The sequence below is a fragment of the Elephas maximus genome, chromosome 8 (assembly GCF_024166365.1).
Source record: "Elephas maximus indicus isolate mEleMax1 chromosome 8, mEleMax1 primary haplotype, whole genome shotgun sequence".
Taxonomy (NCBI): domain Eukaryota; kingdom Metazoa; phylum Chordata; class Mammalia; order Proboscidea; family Elephantidae; genus Elephas; species Elephas maximus.
The window spans coordinates 90077935-90104115 of NC_064826.1; the positions used below are offsets into that span (position 1 = coordinate 90077935).

General features: G+C 42.4%; 1 protein-coding gene across 7 annotated transcripts in view; it reads left to right on the plus strand.

The window, feature by feature from the left end:
* CREB5 (cAMP responsive element binding protein 5) overlaps nucleotides 1–26181 on the plus strand; it is a 471478-nt gene that overhangs the window by 424073 nt on the left and 21224 nt on the right. For all 7 annotated transcript variants that reach the window (XM_049894543.1, XM_049894546.1, XM_049894547.1 and 4 more), the window contains one exon: nucleotides 24957–25280. In XM_049894543.1, the coding sequence (XP_049750500.1) occupies nucleotides 24957–25280 (324 nt within the window). The remainder of the gene's footprint in view (nucleotides 1–24956; nucleotides 25281–26181) is intronic.

Genomic DNA, 26181 nt, shown 5'->3' on the forward strand with positions numbered 1-26181 from the left:
AAGGTTTACAAAGCCTTTTTTTTAAAGAAATAAAAGATAATCTAAAATGATCATTATGTCGGTCTTGTCTCCAGATAGAATTGTCACACAAAATTCATAAAGTCCTATGTTGAGGCCTTAGCAGCAGCAGAAACTGAAAACAACATGTTTAACGAAAACACATAATCATTGTATGTTCAGTTTCTTTAGTTAAACGTGCTGTTTTCAACTTCATGAAGTGAGGCAAAATATATCAGCTTTAAAATTAATCTTTTTCTATTTAAGTTGATCTCAAAATAAAAACAAGAAATGAAAATAATAGTTTTTTTTTAATTGGAGAAATACTGGTCCTTCCCCCACATAAAATTTCCTTCCCATTTTTGAAAGCAGAACCTTTCAACCAGTTGCAACTGATGAGGCAAAAGATGTTAATCGAAAGACAGGGTAGAATTCCACTTGATTTTAGTCAATTCAGTAGGCATTATTAGGTATTGTGAGCAAGTGTTGGAAATATTAGCAAGAAGAGTTAACATTAAGGATTTGGTATTTCCTGGAGAATTTTAGACATTAGCAAATGGCCAAAGGAGAAGTTAAGTTCAGTAACCGACTAGCCAAAGAATGATGTGGCCAAGGGTGAGGGGAAGGGGAAACAATGTAGGCTCTTTCATGGGTTATATGGAGCAGACAAGCAAAAGGAGTCACATTAAGGGGCATTACCAGCATCTTTTCTATACACAGCCACCTGTGCACCTAACGTTTTGTTTCATTTTCAAACTTGGTTCTGCATGAATGAGAGATATACAGAAGGATGGACGGAGGGATGGAGTGAGGAGGGAGGGAGGGAGGGAAGTAGGAAGAAAGGAGGAATGGATGGTTTGAAAAAGATGATTTAAGACATCTCCAAAAGTTGGAGGGAAACCCTTTCCCCATAATATTAGTGATTCATGTGAGCAACTAAGAGATTCTAACTCTTAGCATGCTACAGAGAAGCTGGTATAGTATACATTTAGAATACTAATATTCAACGCAAGTAAAGCACCGCTCACCTCAGCCTAGATGCAGCCCTGGTATAGGTTCACAAATCACATTTTTCCTTAATATGCAATGTTCCTACTAAAATTACTGACTTGGCCTTATAATTGGCACCATCTTATCTCCCATTTGCTACTTGTAACTGATTAACCAAAATATTTATTACATTCTTAGACTATGATTCCTCTCTCGCCATTTTTTTAATATATGATATCACTTATGTAGAAATTAGTATACTTATACATTGGTCCAGAAATGATCTTTTTTCAAGTTTAAGAAAAATTATTTTTTGGGAGGCTATAGAGGGAAACCCTTATATATTGAATTTAAAAAAATCAAACTAAAACATTGTAACCAGTTGCTTATAATTTGAGGTTATTTTGAGATAAAAACATAAAATTGTACCTATCCCCTTCCTTTCTTTTCTACTTGCCATCACATGGTTAGGAGCAGATGTGTAGCTCTGGTTCACCAAATACACGTTTGGTTTAGACCAGCCAAGAACAGAGTCTGGGTGGCAGCAACAGTGAAATGAGGGGCCTTGGAAGGACACCTGGTTTCAAAACCATGGATGGGACCTTGGGTGAATCAGTTAAAATCTCTGCTGTAGCTGGCTCATCTGTAAAATGGGCACAAATCTTATCCATGACATGATGATGACATATAATGAGTATTATAGATTGAATTGTGTCCCCCCGCAAAATACGTGTTGTAAATCCTAACCCCAATACATGTGGTTGGAATTCCATCTGGGACAGGGTTTTCTTTGTTTCGCTGATGAGGCTGTATCCATGTAGTGTGTGTCTTAAACCAATTACTTTTGAGATACAAAAGAAGCAAGGAAGCACAAGTGGAGAAAGACTGATGCTATGTGGAGATCACTAAGGAACCATGGAAGAGATGCTGAAGGAGACAAGACTTTTCCCCCAGAGCAGATAGAGAAAGCCTTCCGCTAGAGCCAGTGCCCTGAATTCAGACTTCTAGACTCCTAAACTGTGAGAAAATAAATTTCTGTTCATTAAAGCCACCCACTTAATGGTACTTCAGCAGTAGCAGCACTAGATAACTGAGACAGTGAGTAACATCAGCCAAAGCACTGTGAGTCGAGTGTGGCACAAAGTAGGCAGCCTATAAACCTCTGCTGGATTTTCTTTGATGAGCCGCTTACTGAACAAATGATTTCCCTGATGCTGGGCAACGCTGGCCTGTGCAGAAGTCTGAAACACTGGCGGCCTTGTGTCTAAATAACCTCCAAGGAATGAGGGGAAAAAAAGCAAAACCAAAATGAGTCAGGAAAGGACGTGGTACTGTGTCTGCAAGTGACCCCCGAATGGGTGATAAACACTAATAACTATCATCACTCAGATGACTTTGTCCTGTTTTGAGCATCCTCCCTCCCGCCCTAATATTTCATTACAATTGATGGGCTTTCTTGTCTTGCATCAAGTGTGCAGGGTAAACACGTAGGGCGTCACTCAGCTTCTTGAGGGTAAGCATGCAGGTCTCCACTCGCCTGCAGGGCTGGAGAGAGACAGCGTGACACAGGCACCCTTTGGCCTTCTCACCGCCCCTGCTAACCCAGCCCTGATAAATAAGCCAACTAATTGAATTAATAAACAACTCTTCTTTCTTTCTTCTTTTTTTTTTTTTTTTCTTTTTTACAGCCAGCTGGCGTACAATCAAAATGGGTGATAAATTATCTGTCACTCCGTTAACCACAGCAGGGGGAAAGTGGAAAAATTAGCCACTTCAACCCTCTTGCACTGCTCCCCAGCCCTCTGTTTGCTTAGCTATAGGGTTGTTCTTTTTTTTGTTCCCCTTCCCTGGTCTTCTCGCTTTGGCTGAGGTCCAGGACAGAGTCACTCTGGGTGGAGAGACTTACTTGGCTGCACCGATGATGGATCCTTAAGCCCCAGAACTGTGGTGGGATGCTAAAATTCCTCCGCGAGCTGTGGGAAAGCAGGATCTGTCTGCTGCCTGGGCACGGAAGGTTTGGATACGAGCCTATGGTTTAAGCACACAAGATGCTTGTTAAGGGAGGTGATGTGATGTGGTTCACAACTCAAGTGTTGGGTGTCTGTTTTCTCTTGCTCCACCTCTTATGCCAGAGAGCTTCCAGGCATTTCTGGAGGGAAGGGAAAGGGCTCACCAAGGTCTTACAGAGGAAAAGTGGCAGCCTGCTGCTCCATTCCATTTTTCCTTAATTTTTATACCTTAGCGACTTTCTTTGTTTCTCCCTCCGCCTCTTTCCTATGTACCCTGAGAACTCATTTCAGCTTATTACTGTTAAAGGAAGGAGCCCTGGGGGTACAAACGGTTAAGCGCTAAGCTGCTAACAGAAAGGTTGGGGGTTCAAACACACCCAGTATCTCTGTGGGGGAAAGACCTGAAGATCTGCTTCCATGAAGATTACAGCCAAGAAAACCCTATGGGGGTAGTTCTACTCTGTCACACAGGGTCACAATGAGTCGAAATGGCTATCAGTCAAATTGACTGGAGGGCACCTAACAACAACAACACTGTTAAAAGTATTGAATTTTTACAAGCGGCTTTTCAGGATTGTTCACCAGCATTGTGCAACTGAATAGAAGGTTCTGTACAATTAAGGAGCCTTTTCTTGGTTCATTTTTCTGCTGGTCCTCAGTGCAGTTTCTCAGTTAGAAAAAGAAACAGTCCCCATCAGGCTAAATCTAAGTGTTGACACCATTAGACTTTTCTGTGTTGTTTTGGTCTGTGGTGTAGAGACTCCCTGGGGTTCACTGAGTTGAGAAGCATCTGGGTTATATGTCCCAATTTAACACTGTGATTTTCTTAGAGGTGCTTTCATTTTAGGATGCCCCCTTGTGTCATAATATACAAACTGTCCATAGGGAACAATCTGGAACTGGCAACACATGTTGCCATGGAGTCAGCCTGGACTCATGGCAACCCCGTGTATGTCAGAGTAGAAATGTGCTCCACAGGGTTTTCAATGTCCGATTTTTTGGAAGCCGATTGCCAGGCCTTTCTTCGAAGGCACTTCCGGGCAGACTCAAAGGGCTAACTTTTTGGTTAGCAGCTGAGTGCCTTCACCGTTTGTGCCCTCCAGGGACTTGGCTCACAACCAGTTACACGGGGTGAATACAGGAGTTTGTGTTTGATTCATGGGCTTCCAACACTTAGAAGGAGTTTTGTTTTCTAGAGTATATGTACTTTACAGCCTGTTTAGAACAGCCCCTTAAGTGGGGCTGCTTGGAAATAGGATGAAGTGATGGCTTTTTTTTTTTTTTTTAATCCAGGAAAACAGAGCTCTTTTAGGAGGCTTCATTCAGTTGCTAAAATCAGAACTTGACCACTATCAGGCAATAAAGGGGACCTTGCTCCTTGTTAATATCTGAGTTTACTATAATGTTTTTGTGCTTTCATTGGCTGTGCTAGGCCTCTCTGTGGATCCAGCAGCTTCTTAATGGGAATGGGGGTGGGGTGGTCAAGAGAGGAGTTAAAGTCATTCTGAACCAACAATGCGAAGTATTGTGCTTGTGAGATTTCAGGACATTCACACCTCTGTGGAACTGTAACTGGCTGCACTGAAGAATGCACTTGAACTCCACGGGACAGAATCCAAAAATTCCAGCAGTGATCCTGCTTAAAGAGCTGCAGGAAAACCTCAGAGCGAACTTTGACATTATTTCTAGGGCTCGACATGTGCCATTCTTCCTTCCCCCTCCCCTTTCCCATTTCTTCAGCCATCTTTCACACACACATTACACACACGCACTTATACCCACTCATGTTTTCACACGCACACACATATGCTCCCACAGTCACATGCGGTCTCACAGAGACACACACACGTTAACACACACACATTCTCAGACACACATTCATTCTCATACACACACTCCCACATACACCTACAGTCTCACTGAAACTCACACACACACACACTGGTCTTACACTTTGTTACCATCTTCTTGATTGTGAGGTAGATCTCCTGGGGTGTCAGGGGGATAGCTGGTAATAGTATCAAGGAGAATGTTAGTGACAGTGTCAGAAAGGCTGAAAGAGGCAGCAGCCCACTTTACATGCCTTCCTCAGCCCTTTTAAGGATTTGATTACTATGAAACAGAAAATGAAAACTGAAATATTGATTCAACCCCCATTGTGTTTTACTGGAGATCTGAGAGAGGAGAAAGGAAGTAAGGGGAAATTGTGTATTTTGATTTGGACATTTCGAGGCCCCCTCTTGAAATTCTGTATAGACAGAAGGTAGGGTGGGATAAGAAGCAAAGCCCCCTCCTCAGCCTTAATGACTAAATAAATGTCAATGACTAAAAAGATTTGTAAGAACGTTATTGGTATCTCTACATTTAGGGATTATTTGGAAACAGAAGAAGTGTTCAATTCACCGCTTAATTCAGAGTTTATTATCATTATGATTCTACAGGCAAGTTGAGTATAGACCTCTTCTTCCACCCTACTGGCCAAATTCCATATGCAAACTAGGAAGTTACTGAAAAGTGAATGGTGGGGCTGAAGCTTTACATAATTCCCTCTAAAGACCTTCACTGGTCTGGAAGTAGTTGACAGATTACAGATTACAATCCAATAGCTATTTTAGGAAGCCAGAAGAAGAAGACTGAGAGAAGTGCCCCAGCTTCCACTGGTAAAACAAAGTATAGTGGTGCCCTTGATAACAATCCTGAAAATGCCTTGATGCCATGTGTATCTGCCCTCGACTCCTGTGCAAAAAAAAGAGTTGGCACATCCTTCCGGGGGAGCACCAGTCTCCAGCTGAGAAGATGCAGATGCCTGCAGGTTTAACAAATTCTGCCCCTCAGCTCCCCCATGTCACAGTGGCTGCCGCTGTCACCATGGCTCCTGACAAGAAGTAGCCCAGCCTCAGAAACATTAACTCAGTGCCACAGAAAGTGCTTAGCACATGGGCCGTTAGCATTTTCAGATGTCATCTCTGCTTCTTATTTAATGTTCAGGATCCAGCTGAGTACCAGACGAGTCCTAGGGTAGCTGAGGAAGCCTGCACCACAGTCAGGAGGCAAGGATTCTAATCCTCCTTGGACCTTGAACTTCCCCTGTAATCACAGATGGCTCTTAATTTCACTGACCTTCAGTTTCGTAATCTGTGAGATAAAATAGGCTTGGGCCAGCTTGGCTCCAAAACTCTTCCAGCTATTAAAGCCTATGATTATAGAAAACAGAAGGGATTGATGAATTTCAATTGAGGACAGAGAGGAAATGTCACAACGATGCTTTGTTATTTAGTTGGCTTTTGATACAGTTAATACCCATATCACAATGGCTCCCTTCAAAGAAAATGAATATCTTATAGATACGTCCCATTTAGCCATAGTTTGGTTAGCCCAAGAGTCAGGGTAAGGCAAGATTTCTCAACCTCAGTATTTTTGGCATTTGGGTGGGATAATTTTGTTGTAGGATGCTGACCTGTGTGTTGGAGGGTGTTAAGCAGCATCCCTAGCCTCTAGATGTAAGTAGAAACTCTTCCTTCCCCCAAGTTGTAACAACCAATAATGTCTCCAAATATTGCTAAATGTCTTCTGGTGGACAAAATCACCCTTGCTTGTGAACCACTGGGTTATGATTAAAAGCTTAGGCCCAGGGTTACCTACATATATTTGCTCTCCCACAACCTAAGAATTCTGGTGCCCCACGGCATCTGCAGTATCTGTTTAATGCAGGTTAGAGCAATCTAACCCTGATCTAAAAAAATAGCCCACTAGAAACAGCCCGTTTCTCTGTAGTGTCACATACAGAATCTACTAGTTTTCAAACTCTTTGGAAATGGGCAGTATCGTCTTTGTCTTGGTATCTCTTACTGTGCACAGAGTAAGCGTTCGGTGTGTGTTAGAAGAGTGAACGGTTTCCCCTCAAACACCAGGGAAATGGAGAGTGAGGAGCTGCCGTGCTCAGCCAGTCATTCTGCAGGATTCCTATTCTAGGGCAGGAAAGGGCAAGTGTTTGCCAGTTGGAATGGTAGAAGGAATCTTCGGGTGGGAGGCTGCCATTACCCTTGCTGAAGAGAAGCCAGATTCAAACCCTATTCTGGTTAAAAAAGAATGTCATGGAACATTTAATGACCAGTCTTAAGGCATCAAAGGCCAGTCTGTACATCACCCACGCTCCCCAAGAGCGTAGAAGAGTGAAAGTCCGGCAAGTTTAAGCCTTCTGTATTTCTAAATTGGAATATATTTTGGAGACATGGAATGTAGAAATCTCAGAAGAGCATCTGACATGTTAATCGCCCTAAAACGGTAGCCTTACTCTTTTTCCTAATGCGTTCAGGAGTATGACTTTAAATTTCATTTGAAATGTTTCACTCAGTTGTCCTGACGACGTTCTTTCTCAGAATAAACAGAATCCACCTATATCTGTTGCTATAGACACTAGTACCACATTGTATCTGTTTTGACCTTTGATGTTTTACTGGTGTTCCTTGAACCAGCCTTGAAATTCAGAACAGTATTAAATCTAAATTCACGAATCATTTAATGCAATTGTTAGGTCCAATTCATGTGATTTGTAGACTTTATATGTTGTTATTTTGTGACCATTAAATCCTCAAATGACCACAGTTGACTTTACATGAGGGCTTTTGCCTCTTCCCCCAGTAGGTATTGTCATTTAGAAGGAAATCGAACAGTTCAGTGCTGCACTGTATCTCCTAATCCCATATCCACCTCCTCACTGGGGTGTCTTAGCTCTAATGGCAAATGCTTTAGAAGCACTACTCGTTATTAGCACTGGTAAACGAATCATTTCTTTTATAAGGTTCAGCACAAAGCTGGTTCCGATGAGGTGGAGGTTAAGGATGTCCCAAATGTCCAACTTTTCCAAGCTGCTGTCCCACTCCATCATCTCTAACGTCAACTACTCCCTCTCCCCCCAGCACTCTCCCTCTGTCTTTGGGTTCCCTAATTCGCTGCAACATCTCGCAGAACTCATGAACCCATGTAAAGGAAATTGCTCACAGGGTTGTGGAAGCTGGCAAGTCCCAAATTTGTGGGTCAGGTGTAGGCTTCTCCTGACCCACGTGGCTGCCGGAGCTGACGAACCCAAACTGACTGTTCAGACCACAGTCTGCTGGCTCACAAGGCTGTGGAAGCTGGGTGAATCAGGTCACACCATAGGGCGCTGGGCCAAGAGGCTGTGGAGGCCAGCAAATCCCAGAATCGGCAGGTCACACAGCAGATCTCTGGGGACGTCAGTTGATCACAAACCAGACTGGGCATCCAGATGCAGAGAGAGAGAAAGCCTCACTAGAACACACACGTGTACCTTAGGTGCAGGCTACACCCCAGGGAAGGAAGTAACTTTAGTAAGGATGGGGCTTGAGTCAGCCCTCCTGCAAGGCTTTGACCAAAGACACATTACACCAATCCTGCCTCATCAACATGTAAAGGTCAGAATCCACAACACATAAAATGGAGGACAACCACACAATACCGAGAACCATGGCCCAGCCATGTTGATACATAACCCCAACCATCACAAGTTCCATGTATCTTATTTGCATAGTCCCATTCAATCATTGTGTGTGAGACACAAAGACCATGGCTAAAAAAAAAAAAAAAGGCTAGAAGGGCAATATTAAGTAATTCACTGTACTGCAACTGGGTAAAAGATTCTCTGTTGTGGTATCATTTTGATAATAAATTAATTGACAACTGATGTTACAGAGTTTGGAAACCCTGGTGGCATAGTTGTTAAGAGCTACAGCTGCTAACCAAAAGGTCGGCAGTTCAAATCCACCAGGTGCTCCTTGGAAACTCTATGGGGCAGTTCTACTCTGTCCTGTAGGGTCGCTATGAGTCAGAATCAACTCAATGGCAATGGGTTTGGTTTTTTTTTTTTTTTTTTTTTTTGGTTACGGAGCTCTGAATGCTTTCAGAGGTTAAAACTAAGCGGAGAGCTTGGAAGAATAAGAGTGCATTCAAAGGGATTACCATTTCTGCATATGAAACCAAGGTACCTAATCAGGACTCAAAGAGAAAGGCAACTGTTATTTCAGAAAGTAGATTGATATAGTGATATACATTAGTGTAATCAGGATGAATCAAGAATACACACTCCTTAGAGTCCCAGATTTTCATCCTGTGGTACACACATTCTGTCTTTAAATGAAAAGCTGAAAATAGTTTTTTGTATTTTTTTTAATGGGGTGATAAAAGAAAGAGTCTTAAAAGAATGAGGACTGGCCCCTGGTTCCATCCACTTCCCCTCTGTCCAGATCTCTCCAGCCTTCTATCCAAGAATACTGAGAGAAGCAATGCTATGTACCAGCCTGAATTTAAGATTTTGAACAGAATGAATCAAAGCAAACTTAGATGTATTTTCTTTTGCTGGAATCTGCTTTAAAGACCTTTTTTTTAAATAATGTTATTTACTTGAGCAAAGTCGTTGGGACTGATCGCGGAAGAGTATAATATTTATTTCTTTGTTTACAAATCGAATTTTAGCATATATTCTTTCTGTTCGCAGGAAGGATTTTGAGCTACTAAATAGTACAAATCAATTCAGTTCATTAAAAAAAAGTCCTACTCAAAATTGCAAATTTACCTAACTGTCATAAGGTAGGATTTGACTATGGACAGTTGTCCTCTTTGACAAAGCATATAATATGTGATGTCCCACCAAGGAAGATTAATAATGATATACTTCCCCTAGTGAGTGGATTTTGGAAGGAAATCAAGGGATACTTTTGAGCTAAAGAAATGGAAAGAAATAGCAGGCACTGAAATGGTACCAAGGATAACAATCCATCTTCTGCTTTAAAAAGACATGCGCTCAGATGGTATTGGCACCGTCAGTTACACCGAAACCACGTGGTGAGCTCACACAGTGTGGACATGCTGGAGAAAATGCTTCCATCCATCCCCAATGCAGCAGCCTCTGCCTTGTACAAGAAGCATCCTTAAGTGCAGAAAATTCTTCTGCTATGCCAGGCTTCACCCATGGGAGCTCTGTAGCCCAGATCTGTCCTTTAGACACGACGCCTCGTGAAAGTCATGCTGGTTCTTGGTCAGAACATGTCACAGAACTGGGAGAGGAGCTTCCCATCCCTGGAACTGCCATCACTATTTCCACTCGGCTTAGTGGTTGACACATTTGGTTAACCATTTTGTTAGCTTCTGGTTAACCACACATGGTTTGAAAACTTTACAGAAGTGGGACAATTGCTATATATAATTTTATTCACACACACACATACACACACCCTGCAGGATACAATTCCATCCTTATATGCCACCCTAAATCCAGACTCTCTTTTACTGGCCTATGGTGAAAGGAAGAAACCACTTGATAATAGCCCTTTGGTGATAAATCTATCTGGAAACTAGGGTGAAGTGGACAATTCACCAAAAAAGGGAATTCAGCTTGTTTTGAGTTTGGGATGCCTTGAGTCATGTTCACAACTCTTTTACAGCTATTCTGCCTTATCATTGGAAATTAATTAACATCAGAAATGTGGGGTAGAGTATGTTTTCTACTTCCAGCCAGCGCTGACTTGCTTTCTCTCTTGCTACTTTCTCTCCTCTATTTCTTCTCTACTCCTTTCTCTCCTGGTTTCTTTCCTTCCTTCTTGCCTTCTCCATTAGCTCTAACCAGGAAGTTGGCAGGCCAAGAAGGCTGAACCCCAAAGAAGAACCAGTAAACCAACTGCCATCAAGTTGACAACAACTCATGGCAACGCCATGTGTGTCAGAGCAGAAATGTGCTCCACAGGGTTTTCAATGGCTAATTTTTCAGAAGTAGATTGCCAAGTCTTTCTCCAGTGGCAGCTCTAGGCAGACTTGAACCTCCAGCCTTTCAGTTAGCAGCTGAGTGTGTTAACCATTTGCACCACCCAGGGACTGACACTGAGGTTCAAACCCCTTTTCTTCACTGACTCCCAAGGAAGTGACTTAAACATTTCTTCACAGAAATTTTCTACATCTCCAAAAGGTGGGGAATGATATTTGTCAGCTACTCCCTAGGCTTCGTATCTGCAGAGTTTTGCCCTCTCTAGAAGGAAGGTACTGATTTAGGGCAGGCAACTATGTTATTGTCAGTCCCTGGTGAGCAGTTGCTTGGGAGAAGTTTGGAGTCAGAAAAGAATTCACTTGGGCTGGAAAAGAAGATTAAAAAAAAAAAAAGATAGATCATGAAAATGATATCTTAAGCTTGTTAGAAGAAAAATCCTTAGAGAGACTACTTTCAATTAATAAATCAACCGGAAAGCTTTCTACTTGGCATTTTTAGAATGGTATTCAGTTGTGACAATGTGATTTAAAGAGATGGTTCCACACTCCCCACCCCACCGCCCCCATTACTTGTGCTGTAGGCAGTAAAATAGTAGATTTCGACCTCTGGTTTATGGAATTGAACACCATGGAGATGATAGAAACAAGGAGGTAAAAGAGCTTAGCAAGGGCCTGTGATTCTACTGTCAAAATATGCCAAATACTTAATGTATTCTGATTGCCATACTTCCTGAAAAAAAGGAGCATAGAATACTTGGTATTTTTCAACACCTGGTTGTCAATGGAGCCATTTTTCCAGCGTGGGCAAGAGGCAGTATGACTTGGATGCAGCTCAGCTCAGAAGGCAATTATTCCTCATTTGGGGGGTTAGCAATGCTCAGAGAGAGCGTCTTCTTGGGCATAACTCAAAAGCTCTCCTTAAAGTGTGACTGACCACACACACAAGTGGCTAGATCTTTCAGAAAGTAGAAATGGCTCCTTTTTGAAATACTTTTTTCAGTATAGACATGCAAAAAAAAAAAAAATTATGTTTTTTCCAGCTTCCCCAACACAGCTTTATTCTGTCTACTGTGGTCTGCCTAAAATACCAAAAACTATACTGTGCTAGAAAGAGCCCTGGTGGTGCAAATGGTGAAGAACTCAGCTGCTAACCAAAAGATCAGCTGTTCGAATTCACCAGCTCCTCTGCAAGAGAAAGATGTGGCGGTCTGCTTCCGTAAAGATTACGGAAACCCTTTGGAGCGGTTCTACAGGATCACTGTGGAATGGAATTGACTCAGCGACGAGTTTGGTTTGGGTTTTTTTTTTTTTTTAATGCTGCGACGGAAGCTTTTAACAATGATTATCCTTCATCCCAAATCTCTCAGAGGTTTCTACAGGTTCTTCCTGCTCAGTGAGACCAAACAGTTGACAAGTGGCACCGTGGATTATCCATGTGCCCAGAGCCCAGGGGCTATTTATAAACATGCTGTTCATGTTGTCAAATGATTGCTGAGTTGAGCACCATATAATCCAGGCCACCCGCAGGCAGACCTGGAACTCTTCATTAACAGCACAGTAGCACCATAACAGCAAGTGAATTTGGCTATCAGTCTACTGGTCTAATGACTATAAGCTCTAACAGACTAGCAGACTCCAAGCGTTTTTCTAAGCCAGCGATAGAAGTTAAAAGTCGTTGAGTAGATTCTTAAGAATCAGGGCATATTCCACACTGACTTATTCACATTCCCTATCTATCTGTCTATTCACCTTATCTATCTATCTATCTATCTTCCTCTATTCCTTCCTGCATTCACCTTATCTATCTCTCTTTCTCTATTCCTTCCTGCATACCTCCTCCCTCATCAGTGTTGAGTACTGACACAGTTTAGAGAACTCAGGCATGGGATTAGACCCAGAGACCAGGGATAGCATAGAGAACCAAAATGTGCCATTACCATTTTATCAAGAAGAGAATACAGGACTGGACTCATCTCACACATACTACTACTACTGCTACTATTACTACCCACTGCCATCGAGTCAATTCTGACACATAGCGACCCTATAGGACAGAGTAGAACTGCCTCATAGGGTTTCCAAGGAGCCCCTGGTGGATTCAAACTGCTAACCTTCAGGTTAGCAGCTGTAGCACTTAACCACTACGCCACTAGGGTTTCCATCTCACACACATAGAACATGTTAAATTAGACTTGGGTACAGATACCAAAGGCCAGAACAACCTATTCTTCCATACAGTCTACAAGCCCATAATTAGAAATACCTGGAGACTTGTCCTTAGTGTAAAACCTTTGAAGTCTCCTTTGCTAAAGCACCCAATGTCTTTGAACAGGGGCACAATGGCACACATCTTGCCTACTCCCAATGACTGGACTAAAGCCAGAAGGTGACAATATAGAACAGCTGTCTTAGACAGCTCTCCCATGGACAAGGCAGAGATGTGTTCAGAGAAGGCCCTTCCTAAGTCCCCGTCAAGGCCTATTAATCAAACCTTCAGATTCAGAAGCTTGAGCATCTGTGTTATTGAGAGATGGCCTCTGGGGAGAGAGGTGGGGGCACTGCCCACTCAACAGAGCTGCCCTTGGAAGGGTGTGGGGAATGATCCACTGAGAGCCGGGTGATGTGCTGGTGACTGGCTGCTCCACCCGAGCAGTCCACTACCAAGTCCCAGACCTCCTGCACCAGGCGCTACAGTGGGATCATTCATCATGGTGATCACCAAGCACATGCCAAAGGACTGCTGTGTCTTCAAAAGGGTACGAATTTCTGTAGCTGAATTGCTCACTTTCCATCTTGCTTGGGATTGTGGGGAAAGTAGCACTGAGGAGAAATCCTTTCCATCGCCATTCATGGCACCACTTTTTGCCAAATACTTATGTCACCCTACTCAGGCAAGGCCCCATGATGTACATGTGGAGTGAAGTTTGCTGCGGGATTTGAACTCTGAATTTCCTGCCTTCTGTGCAATTGAAATCCCAACCATAATGCTGCATGAGCATGGATTTTCCATAGTGAGTTATAAATGCAAAGTTTTTGATGGTTCATATGGATTTTTCTAACATATGTTACGACATATGTTTCTGATTGGAAGAGCCCTGGTGGCTCAGTGGTTGAAAGTGCTCAGCTGCTAACCAAAAGGTCGGCGGAGCTCATCCGAAATAAAATAACAAGGGATTTTTTTTTTTTTTCCCAATGGAACTCTCTTCTTATGTAAAATCAGGAAATAAGCCTGCACCTAAAATTACCCAGGCTTGCAGGTGCTGGGTTTTTAGGGGTGAGGACTGTGTGCTAGCAAGACAAAGGGCATTATTCTCCCTGCAGTCACCACCAGAAGGTGTTCTTTCTGTGGAGAAAATTATAGGCCAGGGCTTCAAAGACATTACATGGGTAGGCACCACTCCTCGAGACTTGCAGGCGGCAGGCAGGCGGGCAATCAACAAATATTTATGCGAAGCCCACTGTGTGTTCAGCACTTTTAAAACCGCCAGGGAAACCAGCCAGGAGGGTATAATATCTGCTAGGGCCAGATCATTGCCCAGGATCATCCTGGAGTGCTTAAGGGGCTCAGTGACCTGAAAGAACAAGAGACCCTAAAACTGTATCTCACCTGGCTAGGAGGACATTGGTAGACTAAGAAAATAAGACCCAAGAAAAAGTTCTTTAACTAAAGCTGATACTTGACAGGTGGTTCCTCCTGTCCCTTTTTATCAGGGCTTTGAACCCTTTCATTTCAGTTAGACCCCCTGCTGACAATTTGCCTTTTCACCCCAGAGGTACTGAATCAGAATCTACAGTTTAACAAGATTTCCAGGGGACCCATAAGAATCACCTGCTTTCTATCTCCCTTATTAAAATCCAAATGAGTTGCCATCAAGTTGATTCCCACTCACGGTGTCCCCATGTGTTGCTGAGTAGAACTGCACTCCTCAAGGTTTTCAAGGCAATGACCTTGTGGGGGCAGATGGCCAGGACTTTCTTCGGAGGAGCTTCTGAGCAGGTTCAAACCACCAACCTTTCAGTTAGTAGCTGAACACTTAATACCCATCCTTAATAGACACTCAGCCCAGCCCCGTTCCCTACACACACACACTACCGCCACCGCCACCATCTATGCAGAAATTAAACTCAACTGGGTGGATCATTTCATCTGCTATTAAAAAAATAATAATAATGAACACATTTTAGAAATAATAAGATAGATATGCCAAGATATGTAAATACAACAGTGGTCAGCACAAGGCTATAGCAGGGAAAAGGATACGGCATGCATGTCCATCAGAGCTGGGAACTGGGATACTTCCTTAGAGAGGAATCCAACATCCTTTAAAAGTGATGTGACATTATCTTTGTGTGGTGGGGCCGGGGGGAGGGAGGGCTATGGGGGAAGACCATGGACTAGTATGGCACACATGGTGGCCTGTGTGGAGGACAGCAGGGCCCTCACCTCACCTGCACTAAGTTCTCTGATCTAGTTTTATAAATGCAGCCGAAAAATCGTATCAGCTGTTTTGAGGCTTGCATTACATAATGATGCTTTACAAAGGCAAATAAAATCCCTGCATCCTTCTGGTGTGTGTGCGTGCATGTATCTGTGTGCTTTATTGCCGAGCTACATCTCCCCTACATTGTCTTTGGGCAGTAGGGGTTTTTTGTTCGTTTGTTTTGGTTTTTAACCAAGCATAAGATGCTGCGCTGACTTCTGTTAAAATTTCTCTTATTAGATCCTTTTCTGGATGCTAGTCTGCCAAGATCTTTTTCGGTTCTGATTCTTTATCCACTGTATTTAACACTCCCACTAGCTTTGTGTTATACGCAGTTGATGGCCATAGCTTCCACATTTTCTCCTTAGTTCTAAGCCAGCTAGAAGGTGACACAGTTGGAGGAGAAGGAGGTGTTTTCATTTCCTAAGGGAGCCATAACAAAATACCACAAAGCAGATGGCTTTAAAGAACAGAAACTTATCTTCTCAGCTTTCTGGAGGCTAGAAGTCCAAGTGGGTATCAGCCACGATTCCTCCTGAAGGCCCTTCCAGAAGAGCTGTTCCGTGCCTTCCTCCTAGCTTCTAGCAGCTGCTGGCAACCCTTGGCGTCCCTCTGCTGCTTGGAGATACATTTGCATCTGCTGCTGTGTTATATGCCATCTGTCTTCCCACGTGTGTGACTCTTTTAGGACACTACTCAGAAGGGGTCAGGATTAGGACCCAACCTGCTCCAGTATGATCTCATTTAAGTTAACTGATAACAGAAGAAAAATTCTATTTCCAAACAAGGTCACAGTCACAGGTACAGGGGATTAAGACTTCAGCAAATCATTTTGGAGGACACAATTCAGTCCATTACAGAAGGGTACTATTATCTATCAGAGACAAATACTAAAAACCTGGCATTGACTTCAGCCATTCTAAGGTAAAATGCATCTTTTTGGCCTTTATTATTTTTTAATACAGTATTTCACTTAAGGTGACATCATAATGAAATATCAGTAATTCTCAGATAATATCAGGAGTTTCTAGGAGCACCCTGTTAGAAGAAAAGAGAATCTTCTTTTGCTTTTTTTTTAATTTTTACAAACCTGAAATAAAACTAATGTATTTTATTGCTAAGAAAAAAAGTCTTTAATTGCTGATTTCCTTATTTTTTTAATCAAAAGTTGATATTAATCCTCTTCCGCCCCCCACCCACACCCACACCCACACAAAGCAACTCCACTCTGCCCCACTAATAATGTTATATAGACTTAGGGTTTCTACTGTTCCCCACCATATTATTACCAGGACCATGTGAAAGAGACATGGCAAGTATGAATGTCCCCATTTCATAGAAGAGGAATTTGAAGCTCAGGAATGTTAAATGATCTCCCAAGGTGGCTCACCCAGGCTTTAAAGTCAAGACTTCTCACCCTGAGTCTTCTGTTTGCCTTCTAAATTTCTCTGCAACAATGACTTTTCATTATTAAATACATTCATGCAGTCCACTTCTCAGATAGATTTATATCACTCAGTGGACATTAACTCAGATGCTTTCTCTGATGGACTACGTAGCTAAACCAAAAACCCATTGCCATAGAACTGCCCCCATAGGGTTTCCAAGGAGCGGCTGGTGGATATAAACTGCTGACATTTTGGTTAGCAGCCAAGCTCTTAACCACCGTGCCATCAGGGCTCTAAGTAGCTAAGGGTCCTGCTTTTATTTGTTAGGTAGATTATGGCACTGGAATCTAAGTGGTTTACTTATCTGGGGACCTGAAGTTCAGCCCTGGTGGGGCAACAGTTAAGCATTTGGCTGCAAACAGAAAGGCTGGCAGTTTAAACCCATCCAGCAGCTCTGCGGGAGAAAGACCTGGCAATCTGTTTCCCATCAACAATAACAAAGGTGTCTTATAGTAGAACTGAGACTCACTCTGGCTCTCAGAACAGCAGTTTGTTCTGAAAGTCACGAAAATGCAATTTCCTAAAATGCACTCCATCCTGCTGAATTATAACAGCTACCGAGCTGAAGAGGCACAGAGAAATATAGTGATTTGTGAAATAAAATATTTCTATAAATGTGTACTCATTAATTCTTTCATTTAACAAGAATAAATTGAAGGCTCACTCTTGCAGAACTGTAATTAATATGTGATTTAGATATTAATATACAGGCTGGCAGGGAAATCGCTAAGATTTGTCTCTGGGGGTGTGTTTAACTTTTTGCATCAAAGTTCTCAGCATCACCTAGCACTTAGGTCTGTTTTACCTCACTTTAGAAGTTATACCCACAAGTGGACAGTTTAAAAGTGAAATCAGATGTATTCATTTCCTTGCCTATATTAATCCGTGGTGGTCAAGTTGATTCTGACTCATGGCGACCCCATGTGTTACAGAGTATAACTGCTCCATAAGGTTTTCTTGGCTATAATCTTTATGGAAGTAGATAGCCAGGTCTTTCTTCCACGACATCACTGGGTGAGTTCAAACTGCCAACCGTTCAGTTCACTGTCCAGCACAAACTGTTTGCTCCATCCAGGGACCTCATATGTTAGAACTACCAGAATTCCACTTTCCCAGGATACCATCCTATATGTGAGATTTTCTTGTGGCATCTTCTAGTAGACTAGAATATTGATTCATGATACAATTCTTTTGTGTTGTTTACTAATTGAATTATTTGTAGTAACTTTAGAACTAATACTTTTTTGTGATATAACATGACAAATAATATGAATATTTTTCCTCTTAGGTCTTACAGCATCCCACCCCCAACCCTAATCTGGTAAACTTACTTGAAGATTTATTACAAAACCAAAATCTGAAGCATAAGGATACTTAAATTGTGAAACCATTAGGAGTTGAATTACATTATAAGAGCTTTGAGAGGACTATGTTTCATTCCAATTGGTTAAGCCAGATATGATTTTAGTTAATTATTTTAACAACAATTCTGAAATATGTGTGGATTTTAGGATCCACCAAGCTATCGGTGTCAGACAGTAATTCCAAGTGGACATCCTGAAGCCCAAGCTTGAATTTGGGCAATAAAATGATTTCTTCTTTTATAAAATGAAACTCACAAGCTATGTAACTGTCCCATAGGCACTAGGAGACAGTTCCCTGTCCATCCCATCGTTCTGTCCTTCTGCCCATGCACCTCAAGTTTGGGAAGCATTGTGTGATTCAGACTGGCTATTTTTAGCCATTAAATTCAGTGGATTTGAATACCAGTTATGTTTTATTTATTCAGAGACTGAATTTCAGAATCCTTTGATACATAGAGCAAGTCCATAATCACTGATATTGCAAGCACCCCCCCACCACCCCACCCCCAGCGAAGACTTTGGTCTGACCACACTTACCATTTGGACCAATAGGAAGCCTGTGTCGACTACATCTGCTGATCAGCCAGCTTTGGGGGTAAAAGAAAGAAAACATTACATTTTACAGCAATGCCTTGGGGAGGCCACCAACGGCAATCATTTTGTGTTCCAAAGGAAATAGGAACACGGATTTTGCCATGTTTTTAGATGGACACTCTCTTACTTGTGGCAAGAGACACACTACATTTTGATATCATCACATTCTTTTCTGGGACAAATCCAAACAGCCGTTTATAATTAAAACCTTTCTAGAAAGAAAGCTCCAACTTTCCCCACCCCTCACCCTACTGAATCTCAAATCATGCTTAGTTCGGCTTGGCTTTCCGAGTCTGTAAAAGCACAAGCCATGAGCCTGGCTGAAGATGGAGAGGGGATGTTTTCACAGTCCCACAAATGTTTCTAATTGGCTTAAGTGAGTTGTTAATAGAAGGTGAATGCCCAGGGGTGGGTGTGGGTGGGTGTGTGATGTGTGTGTACGCTCACGCAGGCAGACATGCTTGCCCCAGGTGAGGAGGTAATGATGTGTGCATGTACCTGGGTTTCCCACGGTGTGCTATGGTGCAAAACTGAGCTAAGCAGGGAAATCAGAGAAAGGCTGGGGCTGGGTGGAAACGCTGGTTGGCCTAGTGGGTAAGTGCTATAGCCGCTAACCAAGAGGTCAGCAGTTTGAATCCACCAGGCGCTCCTTGGAAACTCTATGGGGCCATTCTACTCTGTCCTATAGGGTCGCTGGGGTGGGAATCAACTCGACAGCAGAGGGTTTGTTTTTTGTTGTTGTTGGGGCTGGGTGGGTACCACAGTGGCTGTGCTGGGATGGGATGAGGTAGAGAGCTGGTTTCTTACCAGGACTCTGGTCCCGGGCACCAGGCCGACCCTCCCACTGGGAACTGTGAACTAGGAACTTGTAACATACACAGACTGAATGGAAAGGACCCCCGTTGACTGAAACCAGCTGTGTGTCAGGCTCCTCGCTATCTCACCTGATTTGCTCTCTCAGATAAATGGATGTGGTAGAAGGACTGTGGAAAGTAAACAGAATCATTTAGTCTTTCCTGCAGTTGCACCTCAGTAATAGCCCTGGTTTTTTATGGTTGAAAAAAAAATATGTTTATTTGCTCATTAATTTCCCTCCTTCCCTTTCCCTTGCCTTAATTCTTGGCAGTGGGTAGAATGTTCTTTCAAACAAGACACAGTTCAGCTTCAAAAAGAAAAATCATTCTGCAAAATACAGCTTGGACTCATTTACTAGTCATTTATCATCCTTAAAAGAGTGGGGTGCACACATCTATATCTGGTGTATCTTAATGATTTAAAGTGCCGTTGCTCCGGTTGGCACCAGGGAACAGGGAAGTAGTAGTTCAAGCCTTCGAGAAGTGCCCGAAACAATTTTGAAATGACGTGGAGAATATTAAATGTGGCATAGGCAGAGCAGCTTGATAGTCATTTTATTTTCACTGCTTTCCTCCAAATAGAATGTACAATGGAGGGCGGACTCAAACCCAAAAGCCCAGCATTCGCTGAGGGGTGCTTCAAAGGTTCATTTCCATACTTAAACATGTGTTTTTCTTTCCAGCGTTTTATTAAAAAAAGCTTTGGTTTTACGTGTCTCCCATTTCCTTTGGGTAGTGGGCAAATGATATGCCTAGCGCTGTGCCTGGCACACAGTGGAAGTCCAATAAATATTTGTTGAATGAATAAATAAGTGGAATGTTATAATCCCTACTATTATGTTGTCTTGGCATGAAAGGTGCAGGAATAGACTTGAGGCCATCGAGTCATTTCCCTAAACAGTACAAGCTAATTATTGAAGAGATGAAAATCTGGTGTATAGTATTTATTTGTCAGGCTCTATTTGCTCCTAATTAAAGGTGGAAAAGTCGTTTGTAGCGTTTAAGGGATAATTGTGGTGGCCCACTCCTAAACAGCTTTTCAATTTTCCGTGCCGTATTTTCAGGGAAAATATATCAAGGTGAAATGAATGTGCATTCTTCTCCTTTGTGTTTTCTTTTCTCTGGTACTATTTTTTAGAGGGCAGGCGAGACGTGGAGGGAGAAGCTCTTTGGACAGTACTTTTACCGCCCAACGGCCTGCACAATTTTCTCTTCCGTAGCCGACAACTAACCCTGGCTAAGTAATAAAATCATCCTCCCATACAAACCACCTACAGCGCCCGAAGATGAAAATGCTTCATCCTCAGCATAAGCCTCAGAAAGCCTTTATCCATTCATCCCGCAAATATGAACTCAGTGTCTAATACGTACCAAGTACTGTGCTAAGGCCGTGACTTTAGCAGTAAACAAAATCCAACATGGTTCCTGCTGTCATGAAGTTTATAATTTGGGGTGATTGACAGATATTAAACCCATAATCTTACTAGAAATCATGGAATTACAAACTGAACCATAAAAAAGGACTGTGGTCCTACTGGGACTATATAACAATAGGAATTGATTTCAACCAGAGGACCAAGGAGAATTTTACTGAGGAGGAGCCTGGAGAACTGAGAACTATAGAATATGTGAAGAAAGGCAAAGAGCGTTCTAGGCAGGAGGAGTAACAAGGGCTTCGTGTCTTGAGGGAGTGTGATGCTCTCCATGGACTTTAAAAAGCACCTCAGCGTGGCCCACAAGGGAAGAGTAAGGGGCTGACCTGAAGGCAGGGCTGCGCCCCTACAAGGCGTAGGTGTAGGTCATATTAAAGGCTTTGACCTTCATCCCCTGAACATTAGAAAGACATTGAAGGTTTTCGTTTTAATTAGTAGACTTTTTTTTTTTTAAGAGAAGTTTCAGATTTACAGAAAGTTGAGCAGGTAGTACGGAGAGTTCGCATATGCCCCCTCTCTACACTGAAGGGTTTTACTCAAGGGTGAGGAGGTGGGGGCAGGGAGAAGGAATATGTTGACCTGATCAGATGCGTGCTTTGGAGGAAAAATAAGTGTTGATTCCTACTGCACGCAGCCAGCAGTGGAGCTTCCTGGCAATTCCTACCATTCAATGTCCCATCCACGAAGTTTCAGAAAGGGTGTGTGTATCTGGATCTCCAGGTGTGTGCTGAATAACACACCACACACACACACACACACACACAGAGCTACTGCTGGACCATGCATCAACAGCATCTTCTCTTGCCAACTTCTCTAGTCTCTTCTCTTTCTGCCTTTCCTTTTGATAAAGAGAATGTGCATAGCATTCATTCCTGTTTTTGGCCAAGTGTGAATGTCACACCTTCCTGAATCTTCTCTCCAGCTTGTGTAGAATAATGGTTCAGGGAACAGGCTCTGGAGGCAGAATGCCTGCCCTCAAATCCTGCCTTCACCCCTCGCCAGCTCTGTCCTAAGGCTGTCCGGAAGAGTATGTAATTTAAGACTTGTAAGACATATAAGACTGGCACATAGTGAGTACTCCATAAATGCTAGCTATTTTTATCTAAAAAGATGTCTGATACACTGTTAAAGCAAAAAAAAAAAAAAAAAACAATACCAAACTACGTATCATAAAAAGTACTTGTATGAATGTATGCTTACAAATGCTTAGGGGATGTCTGAGGATATGTGAGAAACTCTCCATGGGGTTACATCTGAGGAGCGGGACTGGGGCTTAGAGGTGGACAGGTAGCATTTACTTTTTCACCTAATATTTTCATAGTAGTTGGACTCTTTTTTACATGCAGTTATTTTACTTTTATAATCGTGAAATTCCAAAGATGAGTTTAGAAAGTCCAGCAATACTGCCCAGTATGCTGATTAAAAAAAAACAATGATTTCAACATAATCTTTTTTCATAGCTTTTTTTTCACGCTTAACTTTGGAGATACATAAAAACTTTTCTTGGGGTAAAGAAACACGTGTCTAAAGTCCAGAAATCCATTCAATTTTCACTTATTTTATATTGAAATAAAGCTTTTTTTTTTTTAATTGCATGATGCCCATGTTATAAAATTGCTGTTCTTGTCCTCCCATCTCTATATCTGCATATACAGAGTTGTCGGGCATGCTGTTCTCCCACCGAGTGTAAACAATGCGTTTGGCCCATTTGTTGCTGCCTTTTTTCCTTTGTGCTTTTAAACATTACTTAAATGTTTTATAATGAGCATTTTTATAAAAACAGTGAGGTCATCTCTAAAACTGGAGATGAGTATAAGCTCACTTTTCTGTTTGGTAGTAAACACAATACCCATCTTCTAATCTTTCCCAGGGATTCAGAAAGCTTTCCTTCAGGATTATCACTAGGAAGACCAGCAGCTGCTGAGTAGTAGCTATTGCTCATGAAAGAGAAGGCAGGTGGGCTGAGCGGTTACTGAATCAGGGTGTAGAGAATGTTTTAAATGATTACCTAATATACAGTCTGTCATTCCCCATCCACCCCCTCCTTTTTTTTTTTTTTTACAAGTGGGGGCTCTTTATGTTTAACTAAAGGCTTTGATTAATTGAATTGGTATTTATCAATATTTTACTCTAACCTGTTGAGAATCATTATTATTGCACAGGGATAGAGCATAGTCACTTTGATCATGATTTAAATGCAACCCCTCTTTTTCCTTGTCATCACACGCCGCTCTCATTGATCAGATAGGAAGGCAAATTGGGAGAGAACTTTGAGTCCCTTGGTAAATACTTCATGAAGCCAATGTGAGCTTGCCAATTAGACTGTCATCTCTTTGTGATACACATCTCCAAGGCAGAACTGTATCACCAAGTACTTAGCACGTTGCGCCCCTCAGAATGCAATGATAACTGTGTAGAAGAAAACACAGTTTTAAAGAAACTGGGACTAAGCCAATTACAGATGATTCTTTAGATCATGGTCAGCAAACTACAGCCTGTGGGCCAAATCTAGCCCACTGCCTAATTTGGTACAACCCATGAGCTAAGAATTTTTTTTATATTTTTTAAATGGCCAGTTGAAAAAGATTCCAAAGTAAAATAATATTTAAGGATATATGAAAATTATATGAAGTTCAAATTTTATGTCCCTAAATAAAGCTGGGGAGTCGCTGGGTGGTGCAAATGGTTAACTCACTTGGCTGCTAACCGAAAGGTTGGAGATTCGAGTTTACCCAGGGTGCCTCAGAAGAAAGGCCTGGTGACGTATTTCCAACACATCAGCCATTGAAAACCCTATGGAGCACAGTCCTACTATGACACACAGGGTTGCCATGAATCGAAATCAACTCCATAGCAACTGGTTTTTAAGTAAAGTCGTATTGAAACATGGCATGTTTATTTGTTTATGTACCGTCTACAGCTGTTTTACACTACATCGGCAGAGCTGAGCAGCTGTGACAGAGACCAGATAGCATTCAGCAATTAAAATATTTACTACCTGCCTCTTAACAGAAAAATTTGCCAACCCCTGCTTTAGAGTCAAATAGAAGTGAGAGCTGGAACTCGACACGAATGCCTTGTTTTTCTGGGTCTCCCAAGTTTTCCACCTTTGGCAGGGAGCAGTCTTACCACTTTTCTCTCTCTCGTTTTAGTGGGAAATATTTGAGTTTTCCTTCTCAGACAGGTTTCTGACTTTTACAGGTTCTGGCTTTCTCAAGTTTTACCGTATTTGTGTGCACGTTTGCTTGCTTGCTAATGGATAATGCTCTGGTGTTAGCAATATATTTGGGCTATTGATGTGTGAGCCGTCCACTAGAGAAGGTGAAGATGTACGATACTCCATACTCTTCTACTTGACTCACTTTTGTCACAAAGTCAGAGGGAAGTTATAGTGAGAGAAATATCAGATAATCAGGAAGACCGTGAGAAATATCATGGTGACCAATGGAAAGGGCCTCCAAAATTGTGGATTACTAATTCTGATTTGAAGCCTTCAAATAGTATTAGTACCCTTTCTGCATCCTGAAATCTGAGGTCATGTCCTCTTTGTGTCTGAGAAATCTTTCAAGAGGCAAAATCATTTATTCTTGAGACCCTTACAAAACATAGTGCTATATCAGATGGGGGTCTGCTATTGCCTTTTATTCAGTGGCGCTATCGTATTAAGTGGTTCTATTTTTATTTGGTTTAGACTTGCATTCAGCTGTCAATATGATATGATGAACAATTGGATAGTAGGAATTACCTCTTCTTAGAATGTCTAAATGTTGATAGCACATGCTGCTGTGACAGTTGAATTAACATTTATGGCCAACAGTTACCCTCTTCCCCTTCATAATATATAAGAAAATATGAAATTAACACAAAAGCACCCTTCTCCCCATTAAAAAAACAGTGCTAACAATAATACCATAAAGTGTTATAGAATTGGAACTAGGAGTCATTTTGATTTGAAACCCCTAACGTGTCCATGACTGACCTCAGTGGTTCCCTCTTGTTTTGTTCTGTTTCAGAGGTTGAAGGCCGCGTTGACTCACCACCCTGCCGCCATGTCAAATGGGAATATGAACACCATGGGACACATGATGGAAATGATGGGCTCCCGGCAGGACCAGACGCCGCACCATCACATGCACACGCACCCACATCAGCACCAGACACTGCCACCCCATCACCCCTACCCTCACCAGCACCAGCACCCAGCACACCATCCTCATCCTCAGCCCCACCACCAGCAGAACCACCCCCATCATCACTCCCATTCACACCTTCACGCACACCCAGCGCATCACCAGACCTCGCCACACCCACCCCTGCACACCGGCAACCAAGCACAGGTAGACCCTTTTAATGATCTCTTTCCCCCTTCTGGTTAACAGTGCAGGCTATAAAGCTGGGGTCATTCGCGTCAACCTCGTTTGACAAGCCCAGGGGTTCTATCTGGCACTCTGGGGGAACTCTGTTCATTTCCAAGGAGGTAATGGTTATCTGTAACGCCCTACAAGATCTTAACTTCTATAACTAATATATCATATGTCAGCCTCAGTCTCTAGGGGCAAATGTGAACTTCATGTTCTCCAAAATCTGTTTTTGCATTGTGTTACAAAGTTAGCCCTAAAAGAGGAACATCAATGGGAGCATCGGAAAGAATGTAAGCTTGGGAAGAAAAGACATGAATAAAGAGAAAAATAGGTTAATTCTAACACTGGTTCTAGCTGCCATGCTTTATCAACATCGCAGAGACTCAATTTTGTCACCTGCAAAATGGAAGTTAAATACAATGGGCAATCACCTGAGTAACAGTAAATGTTAAAAATCTAAAGAGTAACAATTCAAGGCAGACAAAGACACTGGTAATGGATGCTAGGGCAAAAGGTGCTGTGTAAATGGTGCAGAGAGGTGACTCATCCCAACGACTGTGAAATGCGTTGGAGGGAGCAGAGAGAGCCAAGCTCTGTAGATGATCAGTTCAAGAGAAAGCCAAATCCCAGCAGTGGAGAGTCACCAGGAGTGGCTAGAAAGAAAGCCGGCATTTAGACTAAACTGAAAGAGGGTTGGGGGACCAGGCAGACATTATGTCACCCAGCCCATGTACCCAAGTGGGTTTTAGTAAGTGGATGAAGGGCATGGCTGGGAGCATGGCTAGCCCCAGACACTTTGGATCCTCAAGCAGGATGACCTTTGTCGGCCCCTCCGCCCATTCCACACTGCCCAGTTGCAACCAGAGGGGTCAGAATG